This window comes from Ictalurus furcatus, chromosome 19 (genome assembly GCF_023375685.1).
Source record: "Ictalurus furcatus strain D&B chromosome 19, Billie_1.0, whole genome shotgun sequence".
Lineage (NCBI taxonomy): Eukaryota > Metazoa > Chordata > Actinopteri > Siluriformes > Ictaluridae > Ictalurus > Ictalurus furcatus.
In genome coordinates this window covers 19674822-19696785 of record NC_071273.1, presented here as the reverse complement: position 1 = coordinate 19696785, position 21964 = coordinate 19674822, and the positions used below count along the sequence as shown (strand labels likewise).

Sequence of the window (21964 nt, the reverse complement as noted above, 5' to 3'; positions counted from 1 at the left end):
AGTAAGGCAAGGAACCAGCTGAAATCTGTAAGTAATTATACCCCCTATATGTGCAAATTAATAACAGTAGGGTTAGTATATTGATGGTCTATAAAAATGCTTTTCATTACCAAGGTGTCACACAAGAAACCTCTCATGACGGGTAAAAGCAAAGAGCTCTCGCAAGACCTTCACAACCTTATTGTTGCAAAACATATTGATGGAATCGGATACAGGCGTATTTCAGAACTTCTGAATCCTCCAGTAAGCACCATTGGGGCCATTATCCACAAGTGGAAGCAACATCACTCCGTCATCAACCGGACACGCACAGGAGCTCCTCGTAAGATTTCTGACCAGAGAGTCAGAAGAATAGTCAGAAGAGTAGCCCAAGAGCCAAGGACCACTCAGAAAGAGCTCCAGAAACACTTGGAGGAAACAACAGCAGGTGCCATCATCAGAGAGAAAACAATAGGCAATGCACTACACTGCTCACGCTCACCCCGCAAGACTCCATTACTAAAGAAAAGGCATGTCGAAGCTTGTTTAAAGTTTACTACAACTCATTTGGACAAGCCTATGAAATACTGGGAGAGTGTAGTCTGTCATACTACAGCCCATGTTTAGAGAAGAAATGGCACTGTACTAACAGTGAAGTTAAACAGTTAAACACTATACCAACAGTGAAGTTTGGAGCTGGAAGCATCATGGTGTGGGGCTGTGTTTCATTGCATGGTACTGGCAGACTTCATATGATTGAAGGAACGATGAATGGAGCCCTTTACCGGGAGATTCTTGAGAAGAATCTGCTGCCATCCACCAGGATGATGATGATGAGACGTGGGTGGAGCTTCCAGCAGGACAACAATCCAAATCATACAGCAAAGGAAACTCTCAATTGGTTTCAGAGAAAAAAAATCAAGGTGTTAGAATGGCCCAGTCAGTCACCTGACTTGAATCTAATTGAACAAGACTTAAAGACAACATGTTTAGAAGAATGGGCCAAAATTACACCTGAATACTGCAGGGGAACGCACCTTGTCATGTTACCGAGAAAACAAAAAAGGACTAAATCACCTGTCCTTAAGACTTAACCATAGTGAAAAACCTTCTGACACTGGAGACTACTTCATTACAAAAAAAACAAAACGTCACCATATCATAGATTATATGTTGTAAAACAACAACAGATCGGTTTATTATTAAACTTAGATTATGTGCAGCATAGAGTCCCTGAGAATGAGTTAAAGAAACGATAATGTATTAGAACAATTATAAACCTGTGATTTAAATTGCAGCCTGAATTACAGAATCAAAGTGATTTTCTTTTCCCAGACATTTAAGGAAAATACTAAGACAAAATGTATTAGCCAATCATTAAATTAAAACAAATATTAATCAAACACAAAGGAAAATACATTAATATTTTGAATTTCTCATCTACAGATGGACTGGATGAGATCTGGGTGCTGCTGTTGCATTTATGGCTGATTTTATTTTTGTTTCTATTTATTTATTTGTTTTAAAAGTGTGGGATGAAGTACACCACAAAGACAGCTCGGTCATCATATTTGAAAATCCAGGCCGAGTAGTATGTCATACTCATACTATATGTACTGGAAATATTCTTGATTACATAGTGTGTGTTACATAGTGTTTTTGGGAGGGGTTTATTATGAGTAATATGCATTAAATAAACAAAAAAAGTGAGGTCAGGGTGCAGGTTGGCTAACCCCCAAATAAAATACGCTAATAATATTATGAATATGACTTTTGTTTAACGTCAAAATACGTTATGCTACATTGTAAAATTCATGACATTCATTAGAGCTTCTCTTTAAATGTATTAAACTCATTGCTAGTCATAACAAAATATAGATGCCCATGATCATGGTCCCAAACGTTGTGCGTGAACGTTCAAAAATTCATCTCACAAGTGCATCGTTCTGAAAGTGTATAAATTATTGTGATCAGTTTAATTCAGGAAAATTAAACATTCTTACAGACAGCAGACGCTTCAATGATGCTTCCTTTTTGGTGTTAGTTTGACATGAAAGCTAGCAAAACAAGTCCGGTTAAACAATAAAATACTGTTATAAATAAGATATACACGTGGCTGTTTGTTCTCGCATCGTCTCGCATCTTCTAACAATCTGTCAATCAACAAAAATATAATCAGGCAATACGCTTAAAAAATCTCTGCATTTCTCTTCTGTATTAAGTAAATATAATAAAACTATAATAATAATAAAAAGAAGCTAATGCAGCATTTAAGGTGTACATATGCATATTATCATAGTGCAGTTAGCATAATACTGTTTATAAGACAAGTTTCTTTAAACTTTGTCTCTCTTTGCAAATATATACATACTGTATATACATTGCCCAAGCATCTGATAATATACAATATTTTAAATTACGTCACACTTGCGGGCCAAAGCAAATATGGTACAGTAGAAATACATGTTTGCGTGTAGGTCCAAATGTAGTTTAATTGAATTCCTGCATCCAGTATTCAGTGACCACCTCCCCCTTCTTTATTCTACACAGAGAAGGGGTGTGTGTGTGTGTGTGTGTGTGTGTGTGTGTGTTTTAAGCCCAGTGCAGGCTGAAGCCCTTAGACAGCATGGCTGCCTCCAGGTCGCTGTCCTCCTCTCTCTCCTTCAGTCTCTGCTCCTCCAGGAGAACCACTAGAGCGTCCCTCTGCTCTACAACGTCCAGCATCTCGCCCAGGATTCGCCTCTCCTCTGCCAGCTCCTCCTCGTCCTTCAGATGGTCTGAGAGAGAGAGAGAGAGAGAGAGAGAGAGAAAAATGTACCCGATTTAATTCTGCAAACGAGTGAGCGACATTTATCAAGCCGATCGTTGAAAATCCAATTAGTTTGTGGGGAAAAAACGTAGTATCCTACACAAGCTTCTGCGGCTGTATAAATGTATATATAAGGAGACTGCCTAATGTGAACCTCGATTGATTGGCTTCAGATAGTATCATTGTCATGAGTATTTAAAAAATATCTATATTTTATATAGGTTACAGATTTATATACAGATCACACTGTAAGTTTAAACTGCTTATTTATTTCAATTGCACTCATAAATTTTGTGACAGTTTGGTGAAATTCAAATAATTTCATATCAATGACTTGAAAGAAAGCAAAGGAAAACCATAAATAAATCACGACACATAAGAGTTGGCATTCAATTAGGACCAAAGTAATAGCACCTTGTAAAAAGAGGGCAAGTTAGTGTGTGTCTGCGGTAGCTGACTTGCTGCAGTGGCTGAGCTGCGTTAATGGAAGAGTCATTCACTGCGTTTACATGGACAACAATAATCCACTATTAACCCGCTTAAGACAATACTCTAATTAAGAAACTACCATGTAAACAGCTATTTTTAATTACCTTAATCTAATTAAGGTCATACTCGAAGTAAGCTCTAATCGAATTAAGACAGGTGGAGTATTCCTGTTTTAGTTGCATTATGGACGTGTATTACAGACATGTAAACACATTATTAACGTCGTGTGAGAGTTTTCACCGCGTTTTGCGACAGGACACGATCACACACAGCAGTTTTACGTTTTACGGCGAACAAGAGAGTTCGGCCATGTCCCAAATCGCATACTTGCCTACTATAGGCCTGTAGTGGGGAAAAATACATGTATCTCGGCTACTATATAGACGGTAATTACGCGGTTTGAGACGCAGCCCACGTCTTCAAGCAGTTGTCTATTAGCACGTACAGCATGAAAAATAATTAACTGCACTTAAAGCGTTCGTTAAAAAAATTAAATAAAAACACCCAAAAACTGTATACGGTACCATAACGAAGACCAACTGTATGTTGATATGTGAAATTCTGGGGGGATGTCGGACGGCGTGGCGCGGTGACGTAATGACGCGGGCTGTTAATCTAATTATGTTCTATAACATGTAAAACGGGTACATGAAAGGAGTATTCTAAAAGCGACTCATGTAAACACCTTAATCACAATATTATCTTACTCAGAGTAAGGTCAATAATTAGATCACTGCGGTCCATGTAAACGTAGTCACTGTTTGGTCATTGTTTTCTTCTTTTCAGATCTCTGTGGGTTTTAATTTGATACATTGTGGGTTTAGATTGATAAATGAGACCCACTGTGTGCAAGCATTCACTTCGATGTCTGACAGCACACTTGCGCACACTATGAACGTTACCATGTACCTAACATACAGTGCCTTCTATTAATATTGGCACCCTTGGTAAATATGAGCAAAGAAGACTGTGAAAAATTGTCTTTATTGTTTAACCTTTTGATCGTTTGTTCAAAAAATTCACAAAAATACTCTGTTCTCAAGGATATCAAACAATTGCAAACAGGTTTATCAAAAAAAAAGTCTTTGTTAAATATAGGTGTGCAACAATTATTGGCACCCTTTTACTCAATACTTTGCGCTACCTCCCTGAGGGAAATGTACATGTACAGAAAACAAGAAAGTCTCACACTGTAGTAGAGAGAATGGAAATAATTAATTGTTTATTCTGTACTTGAGGATCAATTTATGGTTGTTATCCCAAAATGTTATGCAGATCAGTCTTTTCTATATAGATCTAGATTGTTGTTTTGTTTTTTTTTTTGCAATAAAATAAAAAGTCAGAAACATTTCAGCAAGTTTTTTCAAACTTAGATTTTCAGATTGTTAATTTGTAAAAAATGGTAATAAAATGTGTTCAAAAACTTTTGAGTGGGTAGTTTAGAGGGAAAATAGTGTAGGTATTTTCCCCAACAGCTCCCTAGAGACCATTTAAATATGTAATTTGACTTTTAACAGAAATGTAAATTTTTTTAGTCTAAAATTTGTTTAGGCTCTATAAAATTATCCACATTATTTTGTTTTATTTGGTTCTGACAACTGAAAATGTTCAAGCACCTTATCTTTATATATTTCTGTATGCGTATGTGTGTGTGTGTGTGTCTGTACGTGCACTGACCGTCCACTGCCATGCGTTCCCTCAGCTCCTGCTGAAGATGACTCTGCCTGTCCTCCAGCTCCAGTTCTCGAGCACTACATACATACACACACACACACACACACACACACACACACACACACACACACGACACCAGAGGTCACAGCCTTATTTCCCATGTATTAAAGCACAACTAGAGCAATCCAAACCTCCCTGTGGAAACCACAAACTGTGTGTAAAAAGTGGAACTGCCTACAGCACTTGTAATAAAAGACACTCACAATATCATCAGCTCAGATTCGTAGCGCACCAGTGCGTTCTTCTCCTGGACCAGTTTAAACCACTGGTGCATTAGGCTGGGGTCATCCTTCTTCCCCATTCCTAAAGGGACAGCGAAGAAGGGGAGGGATCAAAAATGAAGAGAGAAAAACATGGGAAGAACAGGCTACAAGACGGATGCCAGAATTCAGAGAGGAAAAGGTGACAAAAATATTTCTTAGCTTGACATCGATACCTAAGAAAGAGTTACGTCACCAAACTAATGGCTTGTTAGTGGGGGTATAATACAGAGACGCATGCAAGGAGGCATGTATTTACACACGCACACACACACACACACGCACACAGAGCACTTCCTGTGTGTATAGGCTAAATTGAATATCTTTCCCATTGCAGTGATTTATAAAACCAGATCATTCAGTTGCACCGTGCACATGCAGTATGGCAAGGGGGGAAAAAAACAAAGAAGAAAGAAGGAAGGAAGAGAATGAGACGCACTTAGCTGGTGGAGCGGGGGCTCGTGGACTACGTAAAGGAAAAATACGGTACAGATGTAAACAGAGTGGTCATGCTCCGTGCCTTTGGCTCTAGCTAACCACAACAAATCAACCAGGAAATAGAGAGAAGAGGAAGAAAAGAAGTCTTAAGTAGAGTAAAGAGAGAAATAAACATCCACAGTGGTTAAAACGCCTCCTTAAAGCTGCTGCTGTGTAAGAATTTATTTTTTTTTTTTTTAATTTTGCATTAAAAAACAACAAGCCTGTAATATACTGCTCACATTACATCATCAGATCTCCTCACACCCCTAACTTAATTGAGCTAGCAATAGCAGTTGTTTTAGCTAGCTGTTTTAGCTAATGTGAGGTATTTAGGTAAAACTGACACCATAGATTGCAAATAGGATCAGATGATAATAATATAAAAAACAAAATGTGCCAAGTACACACATCGTATCATAAATATACACACACTGGAAGCAACCAGATGTAAAAGTACAACCGTTTCCCCTTCAATAACAGCCTGTGTTTTAACTAGCTAGCTAATATTTCCCAGCTAGCTTGCTCTGTTGACTTCTCTGATAGAGCTTTATGCATCCTTGAATGCACAGGTGACATAGGAAGCTATCTGGCTAACTAAACTAGACCTTTTTGGGGGGTATTTAATTTGAAATGTTTGTGTATTTTTTTGTTAAAGGTACACCTCGAACGATCTCTGAATGTGTATTTACTTGCCGCTCACGGCCGTCATCTACAACAGCGTTTCTCAACCACTGGGTCGGATCATTGTCTGCCAGGTGGTGAGATGTTTTCTGTCAGGAATAGACTGACAACAGCAATTTTATCTACTACGAGTCACCCTTTCCCCAATTTCACCGCGTCTGCACATCATCATTTCAGAGAGACAGTGTCAAGCGTTACATTAACATGAGTCGTTTGTTCTTCTTCATAGTGTGCTTAATGACTGGATATGTTTGCGTTTGTGTGAAATTATTTGGGCTATAAATATTAGTCCGCTGTATATTAGTCGCTTTGCTTGTATTTCCTCATGTGTGAGTCGCTTAAAGCATCTGCTAAACGAATAAATGTAAAAGTAAACAGATTAAATTAGTACCTATTAATTGACAGGTGGGGCATTCAACAAAGTGGGCGAAAGGTTGAGAAACTCTGATCTACATCATCAACCCACTTTATGAAATATTCTTTCAATGGGAGATACACCCTACCTAACCCACAACCCCCCCCCCCCCCAAATCCAACAACCAGCAGCTTTAAATATGAATTGTATAAGAAGGTGGTACCCGTGCCAAAGAGATTTGCCTAGACATTGAAAGGAGGAAGGTTTAGTTACCTTCTTGGGAACAACAAGGACAGAGGGAGATGGGTCTCCTACGGGGGGAACCGAGAATGGGCTCAACTAGCGCCACAGCGAGACAGAAAAAGAGAAAGACAGAAAACAGACAGGAGGGAAGTTTCAGGGACATCAGAGGAAGCACGTGAAAGATAAGGAGGAGAATACGATGAGGTGAAATGATGATTCGGAGATGAAGAGGAGCTGAGACAGCGCTGACTCAACTGCTGAGGAAGCCATCGTGTGAATTCAGATATGAATTGGTGTACATTTTAATTTACAAGGTCGTGTTGTACATTTACCTACCGAAAAAATGTTTATAAACCCTATGTTCACACCGGCCCCGAATCCAAACGATTGGCTCGAAGAATTCTTCGGATCAATTCTTCGGTTCCCCACACAACTTTAGTTCCTACCTACCGTTATTTCCTATTTACTGTTTGACATGGAAGAAAACCTTATAACCGTGGTTTCATTTTATCCTGCCATATACAGTACTACCTCTTAAAAATGCATATAAAGTCTTTAAAAATAAGAATAATGCTTGGAAGGAAGTAGGAGAGATCGGTGCCTCAGTGCCTCTTGTGAGTGTAGGTAGCTAGTAGAGTTAGCTTGCTTTGCTACATTGCCAACAAAGCAAGTACAAAGCCTAGCATGGAAAAACAGCCAACCACACCTGATTAGCATATTATTTAATATGTCTTTTACTAGATAGCGCTAAAAATCATTTACATTTTGGCTATTACTGTTTTCAGCAGAACTAAAAAATAAACACTGGACAGGCCACGCCCACCAGCAACAACGTTAGAACTTACTACACGCCCACAAGTGACACTAATGACTTGTCGCTTGCTAATATGAACGTCGGGTACCGGGTCTAAAAATGACATAATGATGATGAAAGATGTCACACACATTTAAACAACAACATACACACACACACACACACACACACACAAGCAAATTGACACTACTCCAAAAACAGATTTGTGAATGAAAGCTAGCAGAATAGAGTTATTCAATGTTAGCCATTTTATATTAACCATTCTTTAAAGGAGAAGTAAAAAAAAAAAAAGTAAAAAAAAAAATTCAAACCCACAAAGAGAATGAAGAAGAGGGGGAAAGCAGGGTTCTAGCTGTATTTTGAAAGATCTGCTTACACAGTTTCTCCAGCACAAAACATTTCTCTGTAAGAAGGAAATCATTTAAATTGTTAGCATTGTTAGCCTGGTTCTGATTAGGTTAAGCTACATACCACCCAGGTGTATGTCCAGAAGGTCTGAGGCACTAGAGTCCTCCCAGTAGTCTACAACAAGGACATACTAGTGAGCAAACAACCATTTGGGTCTATTTGAATGTTTTCCTGACATTTAATGTTGTAATAAATAGCAATGCTGATGTATGTTTCAGAAGTTCGATGATAAGAGATGTTCATGTGTTCCACACACACATACTGTACATATAATTAAGTAATATCATGAAGACACAGAGAAAGACAGAAGACTGTCAATACCCGCTTCTCCTCTGAGGGCCTTCTCTACAGCAATACCCTTCTCTTCCAACTGCCTCTGCTTCATTTCCACCTGCTCCAACTGCCGCTGGATTATCTATTAAAATGCACACACACACACACACACACACACACACACACACACACACCAGTCAGATAAATTAGACACAATACTACAAAGATATTGATTCTGATCATCACAAGAAAGTCTCATTTGATGTACGGGTTGCGGAGCACTGATATATTTTGCACACTCTTTTTGTACGCTTTTCTGGCCACAACCTTCAGGATCTTAAAGGCTGCAACCTGACTGACTCTCCGCATTTCCATGGGCTGGAAAACATTTGAATATTGAAATGTAATAACTTGATATATAATTAAACTGATTCGACTGGTCAAAATGAATCAAGACATCTAGATGTACTACTTGAATCAGATTGTAAACTATATACAAATGTTGCTTAATGCTGATTGGCTTTTTGCCATTCAGACTGCAGAACATTTTTCCTGCACAAACTGAAAAATGTCAAAAATCAAATCTGAGCGCCATGTCTGAACATAGCCAAAACAGAGTGAGCAGAATTTTGCTAGCAACTTGGCAGTCTGCCCTGCCACTAATAGACATATATTCATGTTCGGACTACCAAAACTCTCAAACACACACAGACCTGTGCACGATGCAGCCTTTTCAGCTCCTCCTGCTTGGCCTGCCTGCGTGCAGCTCTTTGTACTCTGCGGGTCAGCTTGGCGTCAAGTTCCTCCTCGGTTCCTGCTTTCTGAAAGAGTGTGGAAGACAAGCTTATACTCGAGGGGTCAGGGAACACCACCCACACCCCCACCACCTCAGTGGAACATGATGATTTCGGGGTCACCACCTTGTCGGGCCTCTGTGACTTCTTGCTGTGTTTCTATTGGGTAACAGAATCAAGAGGCAGGCTGAATGCGACTTGCTCAAACAGCAAAAGTTAAAATGTGGGCAGGCTGTGTAATAGAGAATGTTGGCTCTACCTTAATGGCATATGCTCTTTTGAATGCCAATGCATGGGGCACATAAACAGACTTGGGAGAGAAAAAAGTGGAACCTTAATTAATTATATTAGAAACAAACAAACCTGCTCAGTACTCCCAACAGCACAGCTCATAGCGCTAGACACAACCTAACAACTAACTACACAACACATGTACACATGGGATGTATCTACCCTCCTACACTCAGAAAGGGAGGATGGGTAACACTTTTAGCTTCTTAAGGGGAAAAGGTGCTTGGAATGTTTTCTGAAGAATAAACATTCAGAAAAGAGAAGGAGATACCTGGAACCTTCTTTGAAAGGGAAAACCTTCTGTTGTATGGTTCTACACCCCTTCAAGCTGAGACAAACTGAAGGGCACTTGAGAATGTTACTCTCTACTCTAAAAGTGTACAGGCGTTTATGGTGTATTTCTAAAACACCAAAAAAGTACTCAGTACATGACAAGTCTAGCGCGTTCCTCTAAAATCCTAACATTACCAACAATGTGCTGGAACTGTTGTAATTTATACCTTCTCTCGCTCCTCCGTTCCACCCTCCTCCTTTTCGTTTGTCTCTTTCTGAACATCTGACCTGACAAGGTCAGACACCTCCTGACTCAGCTGAAAATACGGTCACAAGGCAGTTCAGCCCCCAGTGTAATAACATTCTCATTGTTTTCTATCCTACTCCACCAGACTGAAGGGAATTATGCAAGAGATCTGTGTACGTGTTAGGTATCGTACCTGCTATTCTCCACCTAAAGGGCTGTGAATGAACTTTAAATTAATCAAGCGGAAAGGGGAATGGAGCAGTGGCCAGAAAGGAAGGAAAGGAAGTGCAAAGATGAGATGAAGGAGTAAAGGAGAGATAGAGGAAAGAGTTTTGTTCTTACCTGAGCTCTAAGTGGAGATCTGTCCAGCACAACACTACAGCACAGGTCTGTTTCTTCAGAGAAGCTCAGATCCTTCATTGAGCTCAGGTCTTATAAAGAGAAATGTCCACAAATCAATCACTTGCCTCTTACTGTGTATATTTATATTCTTTACTCTCTCTCTCTAATGCCACGTCTAATTACCAAGCAACAAACCGACGGGTGACCTTTTTGTTTTTACCTGAGGTTCTGCGAAAGCCAGGCATTCTCTTCCTGCTTTCCAGGCTGGTAGTGCTCGGAAGAGTCCTGGAATAACCTTCTGCCTCTTTCCTCTTCTTCTCTTTCTTATACCCAGAGAAGACACTCTTCCACAGGGATTTGTGTTTTCCCAAATCCTGCTGTGTTTCCCCTGACAGGTTGCCACTTTTTCGGTTCTTCCTTGGTGAGAATAGTGAGCTTCGCTTCTTCACCTTCTCCTCCTCCAATGGCTCGATCTCTGACCTTCGTTGCCAGGCCTCAGCCCCACCGACTCGCAAGATGACCTCTGATAGTGCTCTCTTTCCGTCCTGGGCACTCTTGTCCTTCCCAGGGGTGTTGGTTGGGAGACTCGACATAGGAACTTCTGTGACGCTGGCGTAGTAGGGCATAGCAGGGGAAGGATGCAATTCATCTGCATCTCCTGCATATAAGACCTCCACCCCAGTAGGAGGTAGACTCTGAGCTCTATTCAGGTGAGATTTCAGCCTATCATGCTGTACAAGGTCGGTCCGAAGAGGGACAGTGTGGGAACTCAACAAGATTTCCCTGTTTAGAGTTGGATCTGAGCGATTCAAGTCAAGCTTCTGCCTTGCTACTGGAGGACTCCTAGGAAGAGGCAAAAATCTCAAATCTGGGGCTGAAACTCTTTGGGTTCCACTGGTGTTAGAGGAGGAGATAGTGGTCAAGCCTCTTCCCTCTTCTGCTACTTGACCCTCCAAAGTGATGCCAAGTCTGTGGGCCATTGAAGAATGGTCCACTACGTCCTCTAGTTTATTCCTCTCCTTCACAGACACATTCTCAATCCTTGCTTCTGGAGGGTGTGAGCTGCCACATTGGAAATGTGTGTATGCACTTTGTAGGTCAGTCGTAGAAGGCGTCTGTGTGCTGTGAGGGCCAGCACTCTGAGTTAGTGTACCTGAGGTTTGGTTGATTGAGTCACTCTCATAGGGAGTGTGTGAAGGCAAGTTAGAAACAGATATTGAGGGTGTAGAGGAGTAAAATGTATCTCCATTGCTCAAGGATTGGGTGGTTGGATCACAGGTCACTGAGTGCCCCAAACTCTTCCTGATTTCTGCACTCTTCAGCCAGAATTCCTCAATTACCCCAGATCTCTTGGCTGCCTGGTCCCTTGGTGTCACAGGAGGGTTGGATGTGGGTGTGTAGGTGTGTGTAGGGTCTACGATGGGAAGTGGCTCCAGTGGCCCAGAGACACTTGATTCAGTCTTTATGGCTGAAAGAGTTGTTACTTCCGAGTCATCAGAGTGTTCCTCACCAGAATCTGAGAAAATTGAAAAGTGAATTTGTTGAAATTCGGACAAACACCGGGAATCTTTTAACAAGTCATAACTCTGGTAAAAGAAGCATCATAATGCAATAACATTGCAGCCAAGAAGAAGAATAGAATGAAGCGTGGATGTGAACTCAAGTAAGGACCATTATCTATTACCTAGGTTTCCATCTATGGGTGAAATTGGAAAATTGTTTTAACCTTTCTTTAAGTTTCATATGATCAGTTAATTTCTTAACAACTTAATTTCTGAGCAATCATTTCTGGATATAATCAGAATCATGAGTAGAGTTTAGCTGAGACATACAGTAGGAAACTGGCCAATATGAATCAATTATCTGTACATTCTGCTTTTGGTGGAATCAGTTGGTAATGGAAAAGTCAAGGAAGCCAAAAAAAAAAAAAGTAATTTAAAATCACAGTTTCAGATATGCAAGAAATTCTTAATAGCATGTGCCAAAAATAATATTTCTAGCATTATTAAACAGAAAAAAAGAGAAAGAAACTGTGCTGAATTATCAGGCAACTCATACAGTACCACAAGATGCAGTGTGAGCACATGACTGATCATGCGTAGCATCACTGACTGCTGAGTGACAGGTTATTAATGAAAAACAGAACCGAAATAAAAGTAGGTGGTCCATCATGACCAGGGAGCAATGCTACCTTTAATCCCACCTGCCTCCTCTTCTTTTAGCCACACCCCTAAATGCAACTCCTTTTCCCAAGGGCAGTATTCGCCCTCTATTCATAAACACAACACACACACACACACACACAGCTGTATGAGAAATACACATCCTATGTAGGCACAATTCGATTGTCAAAAGTCCACACACAAACATGAAAACATCATGACATTAAAAAGAGACAGAAATGAAAGAGAAAGTAACTGTATGTTAGTAAACTGGATGTTAGCATCTCCATCTTTAAAAACTATCATCAGAAAACTTCACAGGTAAAACTTTCGATGAAGGCCATATGCATAATAACTTATGAATACATTCATGTTACAGTGCATTCATAAGACATTATACACATTTCTATAATTACAGTATGTACACCACAGCTTTGTTGAATTCTTGATTTTCATTGTTCAGAATGTGTAGAATAATTTTCTGTGCCAGGTAGAATAAAAACAAATGTAACAATTAACATATTTTACAAGATTTAACAAAGACGTGTTACTGTTGCTCTTGCAAAGTTTTCTGTGAAGAGATGTTTATTTAACATTCATAGAAGGCGTCTCCAGAGTCAGCGCTGGGATGTGCTGTTATTCTAAAATAATCAACTTCAGGGTGATAACAGTAACTCTGCATTGCATCATCATTGATTATTTTCCTACAATAGCACACCCCCAAGTGTTTTACTCACTGTAAAACCGGATAAGTTCATTTAACTCAAAAAATTTGAGGAAACTAGAAACTACAGTGCTCCTTACTTATGAAAAGGTATTATAGTTTATATTAATGCTTATGATGCATTATAAGTAGTGGTTTATTATGGTATGATTTTCTGATAAATTGTGACTTGGTTTCTTAAGTATTAGTGTTATAATGTGTTATGAACACTACTTATAATACATTATATTAACAGTTTATAATAAATTCTGTGATAAAGATATCAATAAAGTGCAATGCATTTTCAGAAAATAATTATAACAATGTGTATAATGCCTCGCATATAACATAATATAAATGTGTACAAAGTTCATTATTTCACATAAAAACAAAGTATTAAAAAATTCACCAGAAAGGTGCAGAACCTCCTACCATCACTAGACTCCCCTTCATCCTCTTCTCCTTCAGAAACATCTTCTTGTTCTTCTCCCTCCTTCTCATCTATTACGTTCTCTTCTTCCTTTCTTCGGTCCGACCCACTGTCTAACTCTGTCTCTCTATCTGCCCTTTCCTGTGGCTCCGCCCCCCTCCTCCAAGGCTCCTCCCCCTCTTCCTCCAGCTCTGACTCTGAACTACTGCCAAGAGAAAAAGAGGGAGAGAACATTGCAACATTACAAATGCCTGGGAAATGATAACCAGGCCAAGTTTTTGGATGTGAATGCATGTAAGACTAGTTAGAATGTGTTTTGAGAATGTGTGTGTGTGTGATACTGTGATACCTGGACTGCTCCTCGCTCCCTTTCTCCTGCAGGCTCAGGCTGAGGTTGTGCTGAGCTAGTGTCTCCTCTGGCACCTCCAGCAGAGGGCCGTCCTCCTCCTGCAAGCACGGCCTGTAGTTTTCCAGTGCGATACGCTCCGGAGTTCCACACAGCCGCTTAGCCAGTCCGCTCAGAGTGTCTGGAGGAGTGCTGGAGGAGACACTGTCAGGGGGAGGGACCACGTCTACTGTTCCAGAGGAGGAGAGCGACAGAGGAGTGGGAGGAGGCGCAGGAGGTGCCTGTAGAAAGGGACAGAGTGTGTGAGACACTAAAAAAAAAACACACACACACAGATGACCATAAATAGATAGTGTTTTGTGGTATGATTAGTGGTAAACTGCAGTGCATGCAGAGCTTAGGGATTAAAACAGCTGGATCTGAACCATGTTCAACTCTTTGAATAATTATTTTAGACTTAAAAAAAGTTATAAATATTATATATATTTTTTAAAAATTAATAATAATAATGTATCCACAAATTGTATACATATTTTGTGTATAATATGTGTATAATATACATTATTGTGTGCTATACTGTAAATATTTTATAAAAAAAAAAAAAAGAAAGAAAGAAATCTCCACATGTTATTATAAATAGGTAAATAGACAGACAGACATGGTAGATGGATAGATCATGGTAAATAAATAGACATGACAGATAGACAAACAGACAGACAGGCAGACAGACAGACAGACAGACAGATATACAGACAGACAGACAGATAGATAGATAGACAGACAGATAGACAGACAGACAGATAGATAAACAAAGAAAGACAGTCATGAAGAAATTTCTGGTAGAAGGGGAAAATGCTTTTTTCCCCATTTTTAAATGACAGAGACAAAAAATGTAACAACGATTATTTAGAATATGAAATTACATCGGAAAAGACTTCTTTGTTTTGTTTTGTATAGAAATTTATGCTGCATATGACCATAAAAAGCCAGATTACCACTGCGTTACACATGCTTACTGTATCTAATCCCACATTATCACTGACATCGATCATCATACTGCCAATACCAAAACCAGTTAAAGAACCCCAAACAAATAGAATGGAAAAGATCTTAACCCTTGCTCGTCTCTTAAGCCTGGATAAAGCAATACATGGATTATGTGCGCATTTGCTTCAACTTGATATCCATCCAGCCATCCATCCATTAACTGTACCACTTATCCTACACAGGGTTGCCGGGAGCCTGGAGCCTATTACAGGGAACTCGGAGAACCCTGGACACGGTGTCGACCCATCACACGGCACACTCACACACACATTCATACACTACGGACAATTTAGAGATGTCAATCAGCCTACAACGCATGTCTTTGAACTGGGGGAGGAAACCAGAGTACCCGGAGGAAACCCCCGAAGCACGGCGAGAACATGCAAACTCCACACAGACAGGGAGGAGTCAGGAATTGAACCCCCAACCCTGGAAGTGTGAGAAAAACCTGCTTACCACTAAGCCACCGTGCCCCCCAACTTTATATCAACTAAATAAATCAGAAAAGGGAAGACCATAAACCAGGGCTCCCCAGTTCCATCCATCCATCTTCTATACCGCTTATCCTTCAGGGTCGCTGGGAACCTGAAGCCTATCCCAGGGAGCATGGGGCACAAGGCGGGGTACACCCTGGACAGGGTACCAATCCATTGCAGAACACAATCACACGCCCATTCACACTCCCATTCATACACTACGGACACTTTGGACATGCCAATCAGCCTACAATGCATGTCTTTGGACTGGGGGAGGAAACCGGAGTACCTGGGAGACTCAGCAGCACGGGGAGAACATGCAAACTCCGCGCACACAGGGCAGCGAACCCCCAACCCTGGAGGTGTGAGGCGACCGTGCTAACCACTAAGCCTCCGTGCACCCTCCCCAGTTCCAGTTCTTATTTTTAGCACACCTATTAAAGCTGGCAATCAACTGGTGATTGAATCAGGTGTCTCAGTAAACTCACCACACTTTTAAAAATGGAAAATATCAAGCAAATGATCAAAAATACTCAGTTATGGAATGTATGTCCACTGTGACTAGAGTGAGAGACGGCAGTACCTGTGTAGAGTGAGGAGGAACTGTGATTGGAGCTGGTCTCTTCCTCTGAGCCATTCCCGCCATCCTGTATCCGTAGTGCTGCTTGCAATAAAACTTCCCTATAGAGACAGAAAGAAATATACAGAAAAAAAGCTAAGATTGCGAGAAAGATGAAAGGAACTTGTATTTATATTGTATTTAAAGGCTTTCCAAAAACCGCCTCTTTTTTTTAAACCTTCGAGTCATGTGACTGAGAAGAATCCACTGAATTGGCCGAACAGTCATGTGGTGTTCTGAGTTCCATCTTATGTACTCAAACCATGCTTTTAGCCAAAGGCTCTATTTCTGCTAATGTGTGAGTGTGTGTGTAGAAGTGTTCAGTAGTGTTTGTGGAAGACAATACTCTCCCTGTCTTCCCTAACACATCAGACCTTATGACTGGTGAATAGAAACAACGGCACAGTTTGTACAAAAGGGACAAGTGTTGCCCTCGGCTACACACAACACAGATAAAAACAATATCTTTAAAATAACCAGGGTTATGAGGGTTACTTTAAACATATATTCTGTTACAGTTACAAACGAATTCGTAAAAAAGGTCATCAGTAACGCAATCCAAGTATCACAATATGAAAGTAATGTAATCTGATTACTTTTGGATTACTTCAAGGTCACATATGTAAATAAAGTCAAGAGTAAAGCTATATGATCTAAAATATTTTCATTTTGAGTTTATTATTTATTTTTTGTTTTATTATTTATTTATTTTTTATTTATAACTAGTATAGTTTATTGAGTATACTAATTATTATTCAACATGAGATTGAATGTGATTGGTTGATTCTGTACACTGCCACATTACCAGTTATAAAAGGGTGTGCACACTGGATATTGGAAGTTTTTTGTTTTTCTTTTTTCCCCAAAAACATTTCAGGGTGTTTGTCATTTGATGTTTATATGTTGCAATTTCACAATAAAGGTGTAAAAGGTTCTGACATGATTGAACTTTTTTTACATCACAAAAAGCTGCCATTTTAACAGTGTTGTGCAGACTTTTTATATCCCAGGGTAACTTCTAAGCAACTAAAGGCCTGTCTCACATTGGCTAATGTTAATGTTCATGAGTCCACCATCAGGAGAACACTGAACAACAATGGTGTGCATGGCAGGATTACAAGGAGTAAACCACCGCTCTCCAAAAAGAACGTTGCTGCCTGTCTGCATTTGCTAAAAATCACGTGGACAAGCCTAAGGCTATTGGAAAAATGTTTTGTGGACAGATGAGATGCGCTGTGTTTGGAGAAAGGAAAACACTGCATTCTAGCATAAGAACCTTATCCCATCTGCATCTGGGCCGGGACGACTTGCTATCACTGATAGAACAATGAATTCTGAATTATTTCAGCGAATTCTAAAGGAAAATATCAGGACATCTGTCCATGACCTGAATCTCAAGAGAAAGTGGGTCATACAGCAAGACAACGATCCTAAACACACGAATCGTTCTACCAAAGAATGTTTAAAGAAGAATAAAGTTAATGTTTTGGAATGGCCAAAATATAGTCCTGACCTTAATCCAATAGAAATGTTGTAGAAGGACCTGAAGCAAGCAGTTCATGTGAGGAAACCCACCAACATCCCAACATGAAGCTGTTCTGTACTGAGGAACGGGCTAAAATTCCTCCAAGCCAATGTGCAGGACTGATCAACAGTTACCGCAAACGTTTAGACGCAGTTATTGCTGCACAAGAGGATCACACCAGATACTGAAAGCAAAGGTTCACATACTTTTGCCACTCACAGAAATGTAATATTGGATCATTTTCCTCTACTTTTAGGACTTCACAAAAAATCACAAGATAAATCACAAATTTTCAAGCACCACTGTAACAATGGAATTGGTCATACTACTCTAAGACTTTTATTCATTCACCTTCACTAAGCACTTTATCCCGGCCTATCGTGGAAGCAATAGGTGCCAGGCCCTAGATGGGAAGCCAGTCCATCACAGAGCACCACACACACACACACACACACACATTCATACTGACAGTATGGTATATTATGGTATATCTTATAGTAAAGCGGGTTGTCCATTGATCACAGGGTTGACGCTTCGATCCCCGGCCCACATGCCTCCATATGCCGAAGTTTCCTTGGGCAAGACCCCAAGTTGCTCCCGATGGCAGACTAGCGCCTTGCATGTATGTGAGTGTGTGTGTGTGTGTGAGTGTATGTGTGAATGGGTGAATGAGAAACAGTGTAAAGTGCTTTGTAATGTCATTGAAATCACATTCCCAAACATTTTAAGGGTCCCCCTTTGTTCTTGTTGTATCACACCCACCTTGGAGCTCATCATAGGCGTAGTTGGAGAGGCGTAGTGTAGAGCTGCAGTGGGCACACTGGAAGCAGCTCCTGTGGAAGAACTTGCCCTCAGCACTCAGTCTTTCCATCACATAGACGCGCCGGGAGCAGAAATAACACACATCACTGCCGCCGATATTGACTGGGAACTCTCTCTGCCGAGAACCCTGCATGTCAGAAAGTAAAGAGCAGTTACCACAGTGTTAGGACATACTGTAAGAATGAATCTGAATGTGCCTCAGAGTGAAAAACATTGGTTGAAATGGGCACACGTTCATGGCATGTTTCCCTTTTTGTGTTAAAGATGAAAGATTAGGAGCATGATGAGGTGCAGAGGCAGTTCATCTAGATATAATGTTTTGGAACAGGCTCTCATAAAGGCGGAGCATGGATAGAAAAATGGACTTCTGATTCAGCAATCAAGAAATAGATGTTATGATTAGTTTCTTTGTTTTTCCTTTTTTGTCGTCCCCCCCCCCCTCCACAAAAAAAAACCTCCCACGATTTTACAGTACCTCTAAGAAATAGAATCTCATTGTTAAAACTATTGTGTTCATTTATCTTAATGTGCTTAATTAGGGACCTAATGACAAAGTCTACATATGTCTAAAATTAAAATGGAAGAAACACGCAAAGTAATTTATGTAAAACCAAACAAACAAACAAACAAACAAACAAACAAAAAGAACCTTTGCACAAATCAGACTTTGGGGAAGAACGTCACTCAAACACAGTTCTATAAAACAAAATACAACCATTAGGGACTCAAAGTGTGGATATATACTGTATTATTATTATTATTATTATTATTATTATTATTATTATATAATACACACACACACACACACACAAAGGGTGAGACAAGCTGGTGACCAATCTGGTAGTGTTGGTTACTGGGTCAGACACAGGCATTGGATTAGACACATTAGATTAGACACATTAGATACATTGTGAAGCCAGCTCTACAGGTAAGAGCTTACCAGCTCCTTTTTGTCAAGAAGGGCTTTGGGTTCGTGTTGCTGACTCTGCAGCTGATTGGCTATCTGCTCAGCCAACGAGCTCACTCCCCCTGTGTACATCTTAATGTACTTCTGCCAGTGACAGACACACAGAGGGAAAATCCAGATGAAAATGAAACATGGTTAATGGATTCCTATAATAAACTGCTCTGTATTCATATAAAAAAGTAAAAAGAATGTGCAGTATTTGCATCTGTAGCGTGTGAGCGTGTCGTTATTATGGACAATTCTGAGAGAAAGAAGGGAAACCCACTTGAAACTTACTAGTCAGAGAAGTCTGAGTCGCCATTAAACAAATCTAAATGGCTATCTGTATAATTCATCCTTTCAAAGATGGGATTACTTTTAAAAGGGAAGAATTTATTGTTTCCACATGCTTAATCGTTAAATTTACTGCGATTCCGAAAACATAAATGCAAACAAATTGAAATCCTTGAAAAATAATGAAATAAAAAATGGAACTTTTAATGACTAGTTAGCCAAAATGAAAGTTGGTATATAAGTGTCCTCGTTTGTTTCTGCAAACCTCTCTGCAGACAACCAGGGGTGGTACTCTGGACAAGCAGTGTCCAAGCTATTTGTTTAGTTTTATTTATATTTGCATGGCGGACAAGTTGGTGTAACAACCAGAGAAAGAAATGTGGAAAACTGTCCCTGGTTCCTCCTGAGCACAGGTTACTGGAACGTTCCTAGTGGGTTTCCTCTGGGTTCTCCAGTTTTCTCACACTTCCCAAAAACATGCAATTAGTAGATTGGCTACGCTAAATTACTGATGTGTGTTGAGTCCCATTGAGTGTGTATCCCTGCCTGGCTCTCAGTGGTCGCGGGATAGGCTCCAGCTCCACCACAACCCTGACCAGTATAAAGCAATTACTGGTGATGAATGGATTTATTGAAAGGACAATAACTGCTTTGATAAGACATTCTCTCATGTCTGTGGCATACTAATACTGTTTATTATTAGAATATAACAGTTGTGGTTTTGAATTTGCCTTATATATCACATACGTAAACGTTCACAGAGAGTTAACAGATCCTTTTTTTTGTTCTTTATTCAGTACAGGGAAAGAGAAATAACATTCTGGGGCAATCACACATTCGGTACAGATGCAGAGGACTGAGATGAGGTCAGAAAACACTGGTGTATTCTTGAACACACTGATTAATTACTTTGTGGTTCTACAGTTTACTAGTAACAAAAATTTGTTTTGTGAAGGATTTCAGTTAAACACAGGGATCACATGTCCACTGACCTGGGGTTACTAATAAATACACAGTGCGGTATTTATAGGAATATAAAACACTCCAGGCCCCCCTCCACAAATGTATAACCATACACACACAGCTCTTTCACACTGGCTGGAAAAAAAACCAGGTCAGTAATAGAGATCGTCACACACAGGAGCACATTGTTCTGCCACTTCTAACTGATTAACACTTAAACTGATCATAAACCAAGGTATTACACCACACAAACACATTCTAGGTTCCTACTTTAAAACCAACTCACACGGCAGTTATTTTCTTTTGTATGGGATGGGAATAGGATGCGAGAGGCCACTAGTCTAGAAATAATAATAAACTACACTACAGCACTGATGTCTTCACCTGCTCGCTCCTGCCAGAGTGCGCTCTGATCATCTCCTTATAGCGAAAACTCATCAGCTCCTGCTGCTGCGTGCGCTTTTTCTACATAGAGCACATCGACATACACGATCAAGAAAGGAAACGCCATCCTAGAAAGACCCTATAGCAGGGGTGTGGCCTGAACCAGTATACTGAGGCAAACGTTTTACTGGAGTAAACAAACGGGAAAATAATTTCACTAAAAATACATACCGATTTCGTTTTTGAGTAACAAACAAAATGCTGTTTGATAGCCACGTTAGCTGTCCTAGTCCCTGCCTTCTTATCATAATAATAAACAGTGCACCCATTCCTGGCCAGTCAGTGGTGCAATAACACTGAATCAACATAAGAAAAGGCAAAGCTTCACACACAAACAACACGAAGAGTTCATGCACTGCAAAAGAAAGTCATCTTAGCAAGTGAAAATAGCTTGAAAAGTTTGCGATAAACCAAATATAAGATCATTAAACCTATTTCTAGACATTATTACTCATTTCAAGTTTGTAGTTTTCTTATTCTAAGCAGATCATTTTGCTTCTTTCTAGAAATAAATCAATAGATCAATAGACCAAGACTATTTCAAGCTTGAAATGAGCACAAATGGCTTGAAATAAGATTAATAATCTTATATTTAATGGGAAATACTACATAAATTTGACTACATTCCAGGTATTTCCACTTGCTAGGATATTCATTTTTTCTAGCGTGAAGAGAAACACACAATTTGATTTATGGCCAATTTATGGCAAGTTTT

At 39.9% G+C, this 21964-nt stretch overlaps 1 protein-coding gene across 1 annotated transcript in view; it reads right to left on the bottom strand.

Annotated features, from left to right (window-relative positions):
- Nucleotides 1-877: 877 nt before the first annotated feature.
- mical3b (microtubule associated monooxygenase, calponin and LIM domain containing 3b) overlaps nt 878-21964 on the bottom strand; it is a 30349-nt gene continuing 9262 nt past the window's right edge. Inside the window, exons 13-26 of the mRNA XM_053650026.1 lie at nt 19543-19653; nt 18543-18729; nt 16220-16317; nt 14117-14394; nt 13770-13972; nt 12664-12741; nt 10693-11988; nt 10473-10561; nt 9239-9346; nt 8574-8667; nt 8316-8366; nt 5215-5314; nt 4955-5028; nt 878-2756 (exon numbers count right to left, since the gene is read on the bottom strand). Coding sequence (XP_053506001.1) covers nt 2572-2756; nt 4955-5028; nt 5215-5314; nt 8316-8366; nt 8574-8667; nt 9239-9346; nt 10473-10561; nt 10693-11988; nt 12664-12741; nt 13770-13972; nt 14117-14394; nt 16220-16317; nt 18543-18729; nt 19543-19653 — 2952 coding nt within the window. The 3' untranslated portion in view covers nt 878-2571. The remainder of the gene's footprint in view (nt 2757-4954; nt 5029-5214; nt 5315-8315; nt 8367-8573; nt 8668-9238; nt 9347-10472; nt 10562-10692; nt 11989-12663; nt 12742-13769; nt 13973-14116; nt 14395-16219; nt 16318-18542; nt 18730-19542; nt 19654-21964) is intronic.